The sequence below is a fragment of the Micropterus dolomieu genome, linkage group LG06, assembly GCF_021292245.1.
Source record: "Micropterus dolomieu isolate WLL.071019.BEF.003 ecotype Adirondacks linkage group LG06, ASM2129224v1, whole genome shotgun sequence".
NCBI lineage: Eukaryota > Metazoa > Chordata > Actinopteri > Centrarchiformes > Centrarchidae > Micropterus > Micropterus dolomieu.
In genome coordinates, this window is record NC_060155.1 from 19,191,792 (window position 1) to 19,204,105 (window position 12,314).

At 41.1% G+C, this 12,314-nt stretch overlaps 2 protein-coding genes across 3 annotated transcripts; one reads left to right on the plus strand and one right to left on the minus strand.

Annotated features, from left to right (window-relative positions):
* Positions 1–794: 794 nt before the first annotated feature.
* LOC123973022 (E3 ubiquitin-protein ligase MARCHF2-like) lies at positions 795–5,611 on the plus strand. 2 transcript variants are annotated; one of them, XM_046052857.1, is made up of 6 exons: positions 795–931; positions 1,011–1,224; positions 2,100–2,378; positions 2,481–2,676; positions 3,452–3,661; positions 4,335–5,611. In XM_046052857.1, the coding sequence occupies exons 3-6, from the start codon at positions 2,194–2,196 to the stop codon at positions 4,488–4,490; spliced, it is 747 nt and encodes a 248-aa protein (XP_045908813.1). In that variant the 5' UTR covers positions 795–931; positions 1,011–1,224; positions 2,100–2,193; the 3' UTR covers positions 4,491–5,611. The 2 variants fall into 2 exon arrangements, with proteins under 2 accessions (XP_045908813.1, XP_045908811.1); XM_046052855.1 differs by lacking the exon at positions 795–931 and having other exon boundaries at positions 940–1,224.
* A 789-nt stretch (positions 5,612–6,400) lies between these two features.
* LOC123972846 (ras-related protein Rab-11B) lies at positions 6,401–11,803 on the minus strand. The gene is made up of 5 exons (XM_046052556.1): positions 11,603–11,803; positions 9,237–9,432; positions 8,392–8,585; positions 8,110–8,190; positions 6,401–7,124 (listed from the first exon to the last, which is right to left on the minus strand). Exons 1-5 carry the CDS (start codon positions 11,640–11,642, stop codon positions 6,979–6,981), a joined length of 657 nt encoding a protein of 218 aa, XP_045908512.1. The 5' UTR covers positions 11,643–11,803; the 3' UTR covers positions 6,401–6,978.
* Between the last annotated feature and the right edge of the window lie 511 nt (positions 11,804–12,314).

Here is a 12,314-nt window from a genome sequence, read left to right on the forward strand (position 1 = left end):
AATGTATATAGAACAGGTGTTTTTAATATTTTATTCCTGCTATTCCTGTTACATTACGCTCTTGGGCTAACTGATGTTTAAGTGAAATAACTGGACAAAATGAAGTGATTACATGCATTACTTTCATCATCCGGAATCAGATTCAAGTCACTAGTGCTTACAGAGTGACTACTGGGTCTGCACCCATCGACCTAAACTCCATAATACAAACTTAGTTCCTTCTCGGCCACTACGCTCCTCCAACTAACGTCGCCAGACTCTGCCATCCCTTCACACAAAGCAATCCCAGTTCTGCTGTTCTCATCTGTGATGGTGGAACGAGCTACCACACGCCATCAGAGCAGGGGCGTCCCTCTCTAACTTCAAGAAGCTCTTGAAAACTCATCTCTTCCCGAGAACACTTCCTCTTATAACACCTCTAACTCCTAATCTCTAACATGCACTTCCTGTGCTCTTCTTCTTCTATCCCCTTACAATTATCTTGTATTAATTGCACTTTTTTTAAGCTTACTTCCTTCCCTAGGTGTTTACCCCATTGATGTGATATGTACTATGAGCTCTTACTAGTATTTATTGCTGCTCTTATTAGTATGTACTGTCAGTTGTAGATCTGTATTTGATGCTCTGTTGATGCTTATATGTTGTTCCTCAAATGTAAGTCGCTTTGGATAAAAGTGTCTGCCAAATGAGTAAATGTAAATCCGTGACAACGGATGGATGGATGGACTTTCGTTCGTTTTTTCGTTCGTTCCATGTTTTCTGACCTCGTTACCAGCACATTTGGCAATAGAAATATACAAGTGCTTCTTACAAGTGAACAAGTCCTATTTGCCACTGATGGGTGTGTGAAGTGTCCGTTATTACACGATCACTAATGACTGTGAAGGCATCATTGTGTCACATGACCAGTGCACAGCTGAGGGATGCTGAGGTAGGTTTGCCCGTTGCTAGTCTGTTAGCCACGTTAGCCGTGTCTGGTAATCCTGACAGAAACAGCCGTTTCTTTTCAGTTTTTCAGACAAAACCACCCTAAGGAGATACACTACACGACATGGAGGGGATGCAGCGCATGTGGCCGTCTTTTGTATCCCTTCATATCAACAGCTTTTGGTTAGATGTCAATGTCATAGTTTGTAGCTAGGGTTGTCCAGTTAGCTCAACTAGCCTGTGTCTGGTTAACGCAGGGCCAAGGCCAAGGCCAAGCGAGAAAAGGGAGGCCGTCGGGTGAGTAAATTTACGCTAAGGTCTTGTATTTCACCTTGTTTACCAGCGTTTCTGTATAACAACATCACATATCAGCTTGTTGTTTGACATCTGTTCAACTACTTTACACTGTTTTCTTGTACTGAGATCAATTATGCCTTTTCTGGCGGCGGTTGTAACGTTACATTAACGATAACAGTATCAATCATGTACACCTCGGAGAAAAATCAGCTAGCTGTGAAATTTCAAATGTTAGCTACTCATTAAAAATAAATAGAAAATGCTCATGCACTCACAGTTCGAGGTTTTTTTTCTTGGAGTCTAGTTAATATAATGTTATTGACAACAGTGTTAAGATGCCCGATGTTTTTCTTTAAAGAAAGGCGTAAATCGCAATGACGTGAACCCAGTTTGATTTATTTTGCTTAATCGTCCAGGCCTTTAAATACACAAATATATTGCCACAGTTATGTAATATTATAATTTTATTTTCTTAAAGGAATCAAGAATATAGTGGTATCAGTAGATAATGGAATGGGTACACGGTTTGTTCCTAAAAACACATTTCCCTGTATCAGGACATATTTGGCATTTTTAACAATCTTTATTTTAGTTTTCCGTGGGGCTTGAGCATAACTTGGCCTCACAACCTGCCTTTGTTATGATGATGATGATTTTGGTAAATATGTGAGTATTTATGTGCCCAGCTTTTGAGAAATTTAGCTGGTCCTAATTTTGTCAGTGGGATGTCTCCTGCATCCACATGGCATCACTGAGCCCTGTAAAGAATCTTGAGATCTTGAGAGGCTTGTAAGAATAACATGATGCTGTACTTCTATTTGAAATCACCCATACTTTGTCACCTGTTCATAATCCATCATGCATTTGCTCTGTAGGTGGAAAAAGGAGGAGAGGTGTAGGATATTGGGTTTTGATCAGACCAGAGTCGCCTCCACCATCATCTTCGTTGCCATCACCCTCAGCTAAGCCATGTCTTCGTCAGGGTGCTGCCACCTCCCCGGCTCCCTTTGTGATTACTCCGGGAACGCCGAATCTGATGCCTCCAAGGATTCGGAGGAGTCTGATTCTACCGCCCAGGCCCAATACATTGCCAAGGTTACGGCTAAAGATGGCCGCCCACTCTCCACTGTTGTCAAAGCAGTGAGCTTGCAGAGGTAAAAGGGGGAGGAAATCACTTAGGCCCTAATGAATATGCTGTAATTACACTGTACTTTGGTTGATCATCACATTGTTGTTTTCTCTGCTTTGCTTCTCAGTGATGTGGGCATGTGTCGGATTTGTCATGAGGGAGCTGGAGGGGAGACGCTGCTCTCACCCTGTGACTGCACTGGCACCCTGGGTAAAGTGCATAAGAGCTGCTTGGAGAAGTGGCTGTCCTCCTCCAACACCAGCTACTGTGAACTCTGTCACACAGAATTCACTATTGAAAGACGACCACAACCACTCACTCAGGTTAGAGGGTTTTTACTGCAAGGATAAACGCTTTTATTGTAGGTACAAAAAGAGGTGGAAATGAGCAAGACTTATTTGTCTAGAGTAAGGAAGACTTTCGCCTTGTACTGGTATTTGAAATATTTTTTGTAAGTGTCTGTGAGATTCATTTTAAGACCTGCAGTGTGTGTTCCAACAAGTAGCATCCTCAGGATATGAGATGATTGCCTGACCTTGTAATTAGAGCTCTCTATTCATAGGACTAGTTTTCAGTAGCATCTGTGCATTCATATTAGTTATTGAGGAAACTCACCCCTTTTTAAAATCTCTTTTTTTAAATTATGTCTGTGAAGATTTTCAATCATCCAGGTCATAGTTATCCAAAGAAGGTTCTTCAGAACTGAAGAAGTCCTTTGGATGAGAGACGAAACGTCTTCTAGTATCTTCAACCAAGTCCAGTTGCCCTTGACTTTTTAAAAATTACTTTATTTTCCCATTTCCTCATAACAATAAAAAAAAAACAGATGGAGGGCTATGAGAGTATCAAGAGTACAAAATCAATGTTTGCTTAGATTAAGGGCATACCATAGCAGCAAACATACAAAGCAGACATTTAAGTCTCGTCAACCAATATCAAAAATAGTTTCCACGCTTTCAAGAAGTAGTTTTGTGAGTTCCCTTTGTTAAAACGAATCTGTTCTAAGATGCGTCACACAAATAAACAATGGTTAGGGTGATACTGTGGAAAGCTGATTTTCAGTTGGACCAACGACCTCTTCATTTTGCCCTTGCTCAGTGGCTGAAGGACCCAGGCCCTCGCAGTGAGAAGCGCACGCTGTTATGCGACATGGCCTGCTTCCTTCTCATCACACCCCTGGCAGCCATCTCCGGCTGGCTGTGCCTGAGGGGAGCCCAAGACCACCTGCAACTGAAGAGCAGACTTGAGGCTGTTGGCCTCATTGCCCTCACCATCGCGCTCTTCACCATCTACATCCTCTGGACACTGGTAACTAATGTATTACTGAAGATATTCTCCTGTAATTATGAGGAAACATGTTTATCTCTCTGGCATCTTCACACCCACATGTTGGTTTCCCACTTAGATTTGGAAAACAAGTGTAAACTGGCACAGACACAATACAAAGAAAACCAAACCCACAGATTTATGTTCTGCTGTTGATTGTTGTTAAAATTATGTCACTGTTGAATAGCACTTGAAGAAAGTCAAAGGGTGGATTGAGGGCATATGTAACTTCTTAATCTCTGGCACAGATCATTTGTTTAAAAACTAACCAGATAGTTCATACATGCATAACTCACTGAGAATGGTAAGAATAAGCTGTCTTTTACTCTTAAGAATAAGCTTCTTTTCCTTAACTGGATCATATTATTTAAAATATAGGATATATTGTACATCTGAAACCTTCTTCAGAAACCTAATCCTTTAATCTTCCACAAAAGAATCATCATAAATGACAAATAAGGATTAACCCTTTGGCTCACAGCTTGTGAGCGTCGTGTCGTGCAGCAGTTGCAGCTTCAGTCAGCATATTGTTCCTGTCCTGTATCCGAACTACTCTGTCTCAAGTATCTCGATGTCAGTTATATTGATGTCTGTCTTCTCCTCCGCTGTCACCTCCTGTATCTCCCCCTCCCACTCTCCTTCCATTCAATCTCAGGTGTCATTTCGGTATCACTGTCAGTTGTACTCGGAGTGGAGGAGGACCAATCAGAAAGTGCGCCTGCTCATGCCCGACATGAAAGGGGCGCACACCACCCAACGTTCTGTGCCGACCAAGTCGACCAAGAAAATGACTGATGAGACCATCGTATGAGTGCAGAATTAAAAAAAAAAACAAAAGGCCCTCTGAAACACTCTCTAAAAACAAAATTAATCATATTAATGAATTTTTGCACTTCATACGGACCATTCTAAGAGGGGGGGAGCTGCTTTCTCCTTCTGTTTTCTTTTGTTGAAGCACTTGATGTAAACTACTACAGTATCGACGGACCACAAAAGTGGTTTTGGGAACTCATTCCGGAGTCACGGTTGATGTTGAAACACAGAGTTTTCGCAGGACAGCGAGTGCTGGGATGTGTATGACTGAACACATGGACAATGGACTAACCAGCCCGACTGTATGTTCGTGACATAAACTTATGAAATACTAAGACACAGGCTAATGTAGCAGGATATAACAGATTCAGCATGCTACTACAGTATAATATGAAACATATTCACTACCTATAATTCCCCCATGCCCCTTCACAATGTATTTAGCCATATTTGAACAATGGGCAGCCAATAGCCCGGCAGAGGATGATAACCTAAAAACATGATTGACAAAGTCTGTCGCTCATACCGATGTTCTTGTCTATAATCGGAACCCTTTTAAAGTTTCCTGATAAAGCTTTGTCATTGATAATGGTCCTGCACAGACAACAGCTAAGGTATCACGTATTTATCACACATGTTACGGGGTTAGTGAAGATTGTAGTATATGGGATAACACTAACTGCAGTCGTTAAACGGCAGTGCAGTAATGTATAAGGAAATAGTATTGATCGTGTGGAAAAGTGTTTACAATTGGATGACGTCTCTCTATTTGTCTAAGTGCATTAGCCCTGCTCCACTTGTAAATGCATTCATTAATTGAGCTGCCTAGCAATGACCAGTAGTTACGTCCTACATCACAAGAGATGCAATTTTAAATAGAAGAGATACAGTGTTCTGAATAGTGAGTTACAGACTTTTTGTCATATATAAAACACAGATGTATCAGAGCAGGCTGGTACAAAAAATAAAGGTGCAAAAGAGAAATGTGTTCTGAGATGTCAATCAATGTATGCAGCATAATGCTAAACAAAGTATTTTGTGCTATTGTAGTCTTCCTGCTGCATCCCCTGGGAAAGTTGGGTTATTGTGCAATAAAAAATGAGGGACTCTTGGACTAAATCAGTGCGAAGTGTGACTTGTCTGGTGGTTTTAGGTATTTCAGCTTCTAGTCACCTTTATGTAGTCTTTGGAAATATAAAGATCTATCACTGTGGGGGGTCATGTCCTGAGATATCATGGTCTTGTCTAAATAGTTTGAATTATTTTCCCATTTCATACATTTGTACTGGGAGACCTTTAACATTTCAATATCTGTAGGACATTCACAGTGTATACTATTAATATGACATTTAGGCAAGTACTGTACTTAAATACAATTTCAGGTACTTTTCATTTGAGTATTGTTTTATGCTCCTGCTCCACTACATGTCAGAGGGAAACCTGGCTACACTTATTTTACAACAGTAGTTAACAGTTGCTTTTCAGATTGAAGTTTGACCTAAAAATGTGATATGTTTATAAAACACAAGACATTGGTAATGCATACAGACATTGCTGGATTCGTTTTGGCTGGCAGTAAATTACAAAAGCAGTAGCTGGTAGGGGCCCCATATCAAGTTTAAGATGAGCTGTTACCAGCTCCACCAGAGAATGGTTTCCCCTCTAAGCTTCTCAGATGGTTTCATTAAATTAACTATTTGATATCCTAAGCGATATAATGATCCAGTATTCCACAAAAAAAGTTCAAATAAAGTAGGTAAAACTAGCTCCCCCATGACCTGAAACAATATTAAAATGCTGCTAATGCATTGATGCATCCACAATCTGATCATGTAAGACATAAAAGAAAAACATCAGTTGGCGTACAGTGTGTATGTGCCGCAAAAAAAAAAGGGGGGACACAGAATATAATATTGTAAAATTTAATTTCATGGCATTAATATAATGTATGTGAGCAGACAGGCTATCAAAATCAAAACAAACAAAAAAAGAATATATTTTACACAAAAATGAAATAAGCATCAGCAGCGTCACAACCACTTTTGAGATGAAGACTGAACGAGGGGGAGGAGAGCCAAAAACAGGACTGCAGGTACGACTGGAACAGGCAGGATTCAAACCCAGTCCTCCCAACATGTGGCAACAGCCGCCTACCAGGGGGATGTCTACGCTTACAAGGTCTCAGGCAAAACTATTCTGCTACACTATGGGTAACTGTGGTAGGTACTTACAGTACGTGGTACCATCAGTCCTGTTTTTTGCGGGATGCAGGATGTAGCAGATTGTACCTAGGTCAGATTATAATTTGAAATCAATTCCTCAACACCTCTTACTGGGATTGATCGTTTGTGGCATAACGGAACTGACTCCACTGATCTAAAAAGTGCAGATTCAGACAATATTGCACCCCAGGCGGGTGGAAGCATACCAACACTGTGGATTTCAATTAATAATCGACCCAGGTGAGGAGGGACAGTTGCCATGGGTTACAGGTTCTGACAGCACTGCAGTTTGCTCCCCCTCTGGCCGTCCGTGGTGGGTGGCACGCTGATGTCCACCACATTGTTTCCTGGGGACTCGTCGTGGGCAGACCGCTCAGCAATCTGTTTCTGCGAGACGATGCGGTAGATTTCTGTTTTTGAAAAGATGGAATGGAAACAGATCAGCCATTTTGCCCCTCAATACTTTGCTCCTTTTGGGTGGACTGGCAAAGATTACCTTACAGGATAACCTTTCTAACCACCTCAGGTACCTGTAACAGTGAAACAACCTGGTTGATGTGGGAGTCGCAGCTATTCATCGCCCTTATTTGGCACACCAGTACAAAGATGTTAGAGAAAACCCCAAAATGATACCGAGTGCCAAAGGTGAAAACAGGGCTGAGATACTTTAAAATTAAGATACTGTTGATACTTGAGTTACAATTTTACACAAGACAGATCAAAAGGCAAATAAAACGAACTTCCCAATGTAAGAGGAAGTTACACAAGCAAAGTTCAAGACTTTCACTGTCAGAAATTACCTTTTTTTCTCACTGTGTTAATGTCAGCCACTAATTCAAAACAGATCTTATTTGACACAAAGATTTAGTGCCTGCACACGTCTTAAAGCTTGAATAGTAAAGTCTTATAAGCAACACCGATTCAGATTAGAATTACATAGTAATGGTCTGTTATTAGACCATGATTTGGGAATGATTGACAGGACTGCAACTTATGAGTACTTTCATCATTGATTAATCTGTCGATCATTTTCTCGATTAATCAATTAGTTGTTTTTCCATAAAATGTCGATCAGTGTTTCCCAAAACCCAAGATCAAGTTTTGTTTTGTCCACAACCCAAAGATAATCAGTTTACTGTCCTAGAGGTAAAAAAACAGAAAATATTTACACTTAAGAAGCTGGAATCAGAGAATGATAACTTTATCTTAAAAAATTAACAAACTGATTAAACGGTTATCAAAATAGTTGCCAATTCATTTATTTGTTGACAACTAATCGAATTGATTAATCATTACAGCAGTATGAAAAGATAAGTCAACATTCTAAAGGTGCTTTAATGTCTAATTATTCAACTATATTAACAGTGTCGCTCTGACCTCTGTTCACCTCCTTACCTGTGAGGATATTCTTGAAGGCTTCTTCAACGTTTGTTGAGTCCAAGGCTGAAGTTTCTATGAATGACAGATTGTTCTTCTCTGAAGCGTAAGAAAGAAAGCAGAAATTAATGTTAATATCACAAACGGAAAGAGGAAAACAAGATATGTTTTGTTTTTTCCCACATTCATTTCTTGCCACAACACAGTTCAGGTTAAACAATAAACATAATAGACAAAATAAAAAAGTTTCAAAATCCCTCCCTATACTCCAATATTTAGCCTTTTTGTGAGTTTCAGTACCTGCAAAGGCCCGAGCCTCATCTGTGGGCACGGCCCTGAGGTGGCGCAGGTCACTCTTGTTGCCAACCAGCATGATGACAATGTTGTTGTCGGCGTGGTCCCTCAGCTCCTTCAGCCAGCGCTCCACATTCTCGTAGGTCAGGTGTTTGGCTATGTCATACACTAAGAGCGCCCCGACCGCTCCTCTGTAGTATCTGTTACAGGAACAAAGACAGAAAGGTAACAACACATTTCACTAGATATGAGGGGAAGCATCAGGGTGTCAGCAGGTCCTTAAAAAATGTCTTTGTTTGTGGTTTAGTCTTAAAAATATTCCTAGCAAATCCATAACAAATATATTTCTGTTGCTCCTACACTGACTAGTTCAGAATATACAGTAGCTTGTTTAATCTGCATTCTGTTTACTTAACTAAACATTGATGGATGTCATATTATCATGTTAACAACTATGTACCCAGTGTGTCATTCAGCCAATGTATATTTTTCAGCTGTTATAGAATGTTCACTTGAACTGGACTCATATTGTACAATTCTATATTTCAGATATAAAGGTCAAAGTAAAAGTTTGCTTTCTGAAGCCTGCAGATACTCTGATTTTACACTGACATTTATCAGATGCCTGGGTTTCTGTGTGTAACTCAAGAAGATATCTCCTCTAATTGAGCAGTACTCCTACTAACCAAAGTGCCATCCACCTCTAACTAAAAGTTGCACAACCTATCCAAACCTCCATCTCATTTTAAGTGATGTAGTCTGAAAGATAAAGTGTCAATTGTGACTGCACAGCTGATGCATTTCCCCACACTGAGGGGTTTCAGATGACAGGCGGGACGAAATGGACTCACGCCGAGGTGATGGCTCTGTAGCGCTCCTGTCCTGCTGTATCCCAGATCTGAGCCTTTATCGTCTTGCCGTCCACCTGAATGCTGCGCGTGGCGAACTCCACCCCAATGGTACTCTTACTCTCTAGGTTGAACTCATTTCGTGTGAATCGAGAGAGAAGGTTGCTCTTCCCCACGCCCGAGTCCCCAATTAAGACAACTGTGGAGGGAAAGAGGGGTGAGAAAGGGAGGGAAGGAAGGAAAAGATGAGACAAGCGTGTTTGCACTACGTGTGGTGCGCGAGGTTGGGGACGGGCTGAATATTAATAGAGTCGAGAAATGTTGATATTGCATAAAGCAGTGCCTCTAAACGTTGACTTCGATAAAACCCAGGGGCTTCATGTTTATGTGTGATTTATGGGAAGTACTGTAAAATAGGAGTGTAATAAATATGTACAAGGTTTGAGTCAATACACGACTTTAGTGTTGCAACTCAATAGTGCTTGAGAATCTGCTTTTTACCATTTTTATTACAACTCTTAATGAAATTTATAATTTTACAAACACAGTTGCATGGCTTTACAATATAGGCCTACCAAAAATGGACAAGGTGACAATAGAATATCAATATCCAGAGCAAAAGGTACGACAAATTGTTTGATAATTCGTGTGTACTGTATTGAACACTACGCTACAATAAACTGTAATGTGATAGTGTCCATCTTACTCTTAGGCTGTGCCTGAGCGCTCCTCACTGATAATAACCAAATGCACAGCCTGTTTTTGGTGTCACCGTTAGTAGCCAACCACCATGAAGAGGTTGCTTGATTTATCCCATCACCCACCCATCTAATAATTCCAACAAGAATTAAAGCCTTGAAGTGCATGAGGGATTATCCAATAAATAAAGAGGTGCTTTAGTCGGCGATGGTTCTCTGCAGAACCACAACAGCTAACTAATGGAGCACAGGGGAAGGATTTTGCGAGCCATTTTTTCACTGAGCAGAATACCCCCAAGTGAATAAATGAGGGGTTTGCTTTTCACTCTGCATCTTTAATAGACTGCATACGCTTGACCTTTCAAATCAAGAGTTCAGTCCGGCCAAAACACCCCGAGGGTGGTGATATTCATTAAATGACCTGCTGACATGTCCCTGAGAGGTAGGTTTAAATTTGAAGTGCAGGGTTTAGCAACAATCATTTAAAACTTTCTTTCTATCACAAGAGCCATCTACAGAAATAACTATATAGAGGTGAGACCTTTTATTTTGAAAACGTCTGAATGAACCACAAGTTAACTACAGAGTCACTGTGTGTGTGTGTGTGTGTGTGGATTGATTAAATAACAGGCCTTCTTGTCTTTAGGCTGTGAGACATCAGAGGAAAGTGATTGATTAAGGCTCATGGACCGGGCCGAGGTGGCCAGCTGCTCGCAGCAGCAGAGGTGGAGCCTTTTTTTAATTTTCTGTCTCCCTCGACAAAAGGAAATAGAGCCGAACTTTGTCCCCGTCGACATCGGGCTGCAGGAAGCTGATAACAGGCTTCATCAAAACCTGAATCGACAGTTTCAGGCCGCCTTGCCCTTCCTGTTTCGGCCGGGTACACAGACGATGGCTCGGGCAGAGAGAGAGAGACAGAGAGGGAGGGAGAGAAGGAGAAAGAGCGCTCGCCTCCGGCAGATGCCCTATTCATCCCACAGAGGATACTTTGTTACATCTAAATGGCCCTTTGGCTTCCTCAGGCCCAGGATGTTAATGTGCCCACAGGAGCTGATAGCACGATCAAAGGAAGGCATTCTGGATCCAACTGAGCACTAAAGATAAACAGACCTGAGTCTGGCTCTGCTTCCATCTCGGTGACAATTGATCAGGCCTATTGATTGCCATAAGAACGCTAACACACAAAGTTATGAGTTGCAGCATTTTCAGAGAGAGCCGGCTGAGTAACTGTCCTCATTTGAAGATGAAGCTTATTGATCAGGAGAGGTAGAGGCCTTTAATCAACCTCACGAGTTGGAATGAGTAGAAAATCATCATATACCATTCAGTAGCCTAAATGAGGAAACGACCCACTCAAACCACCAAACCTGCTCTATGAGTTGATGAAAGTTTAATACAATGGCTGAGAAGCGGATAGGGTGTTGCATCCTATACCTATAAATATAGCTGCAGGCGCTGTAATGTTACAATGACAGCGTTATGTTGCAATAACACCAACCGATTATCATCCTGGCAGAAAACATATGCTTCCTTAAAAGATTCAGATATCTGGTCAGCTAAAAATACACAATAAGACATTTACAGGCATGTATAAAGCACAGCTTCGTCGCTGAAAGCCTGTGTAAAGGGGGAATGCAGTCATCTTTTTTTCTTTTTTTTTTTTTTTTTTACCTTTGAACAAGAAATCGTATTCATCGTCTCGGTTCCCCATTCTAGACGAGGCCGCTCCAACGCTTGTCTCCGGAAGAGGATGTGTGAAAAGTATGGGTATGAACAGTCGTTATATGCCAGAAAAATATGGTAAAGGTTTGTGCTGAGACTCTGCGCCAGTTTTGGCTGTCAAGGCGAGCTGGCCGCAGAAGGAGAGAGCTCCCAACTCTGCAGAGGGAGGGGAGGAGTCCCTGCACTTCAAATACCTTCCTCAGGGGGGCGATCTTTATTGGCATGCCAGCAGACAGCGCTCAGATGGAACCCACAGTCAAGACGTACACAGTCATTTACTTCTGAATGAAAAGAGAAACAGGGTCAGACCACAAAGGATGTCAACGTAATTGTCGTGTGTGTAAAATAATAAAATTGGTATTTCAGATACAACGGTGTTACCTCCGTTTTATCAGCCAGTGAATCGTGTTTTGATAAACCATGTTTAAGAGGTAAACAATAGACAAATGCTCTGGTGGATAGGCCTATATTTTGCACTATAGAGACTGACTACAAGACTGGAAAGAAATTATAAGCAATACTCAAATCACAGAGCAAGTTGAAAATTATGAGGGATGGTCTCATTATAAAAACAAATATGAATGCCTGGACTTGTTTATATTATAGCCAGCAAGTCCTAAGAAGTGTACTGATTTTGTGCAAATTCAAATTAGCTTTATTG

What these genes read in the sequence shown, in the direction of transcription:
- LOC123972846 (XM_046052556.1), bottom strand. Translation starts at nt 11,642, where the DNA reads ATGGGGAACCGAGACGATGAATACGATTTCTTGTTCAAAG. An exon ending in TACAGAGCCATCACCTCGGC is followed by an intron (nt 8,586 to 9,236) that starts GTGAGTCCATTT and finishes TTCCTGTAACAG; the next exon opens with ATACTACAGAGGAGCGGTCG. An exon ending in CTTCAAGAATATCCTCACAG is followed by an intron (nt 7,125 to 8,109) that starts GTAAGGAGGTGA and finishes TTTCAAAAACAG; the next exon opens with AAATCTACCGCATCGTCTCG.
- LOC123973022 (XM_046052857.1), top strand. Translation starts at nt 2,194, where the DNA reads ATGTCTTCGTCAGGGTGCTGCCACCTCCCCGGCTCCCTTTGTGATTAC. An exon ending in AAAGCAGTGAGCTTGCAGAG is followed by an intron (nt 2,379 to 2,480) that starts GTAAAAGGGGGA and finishes TTTGCTTCTCAG; the next exon opens with TGATGTGGGCATGTGTCGGA. An exon ending in TCTACATCCTCTGGACACTG is followed by an intron (nt 3,662 to 4,334) that starts GTAACTAATGTA and finishes ATTCAATCTCAG; the next exon opens with GTGTCATTTCGGTATCACTG.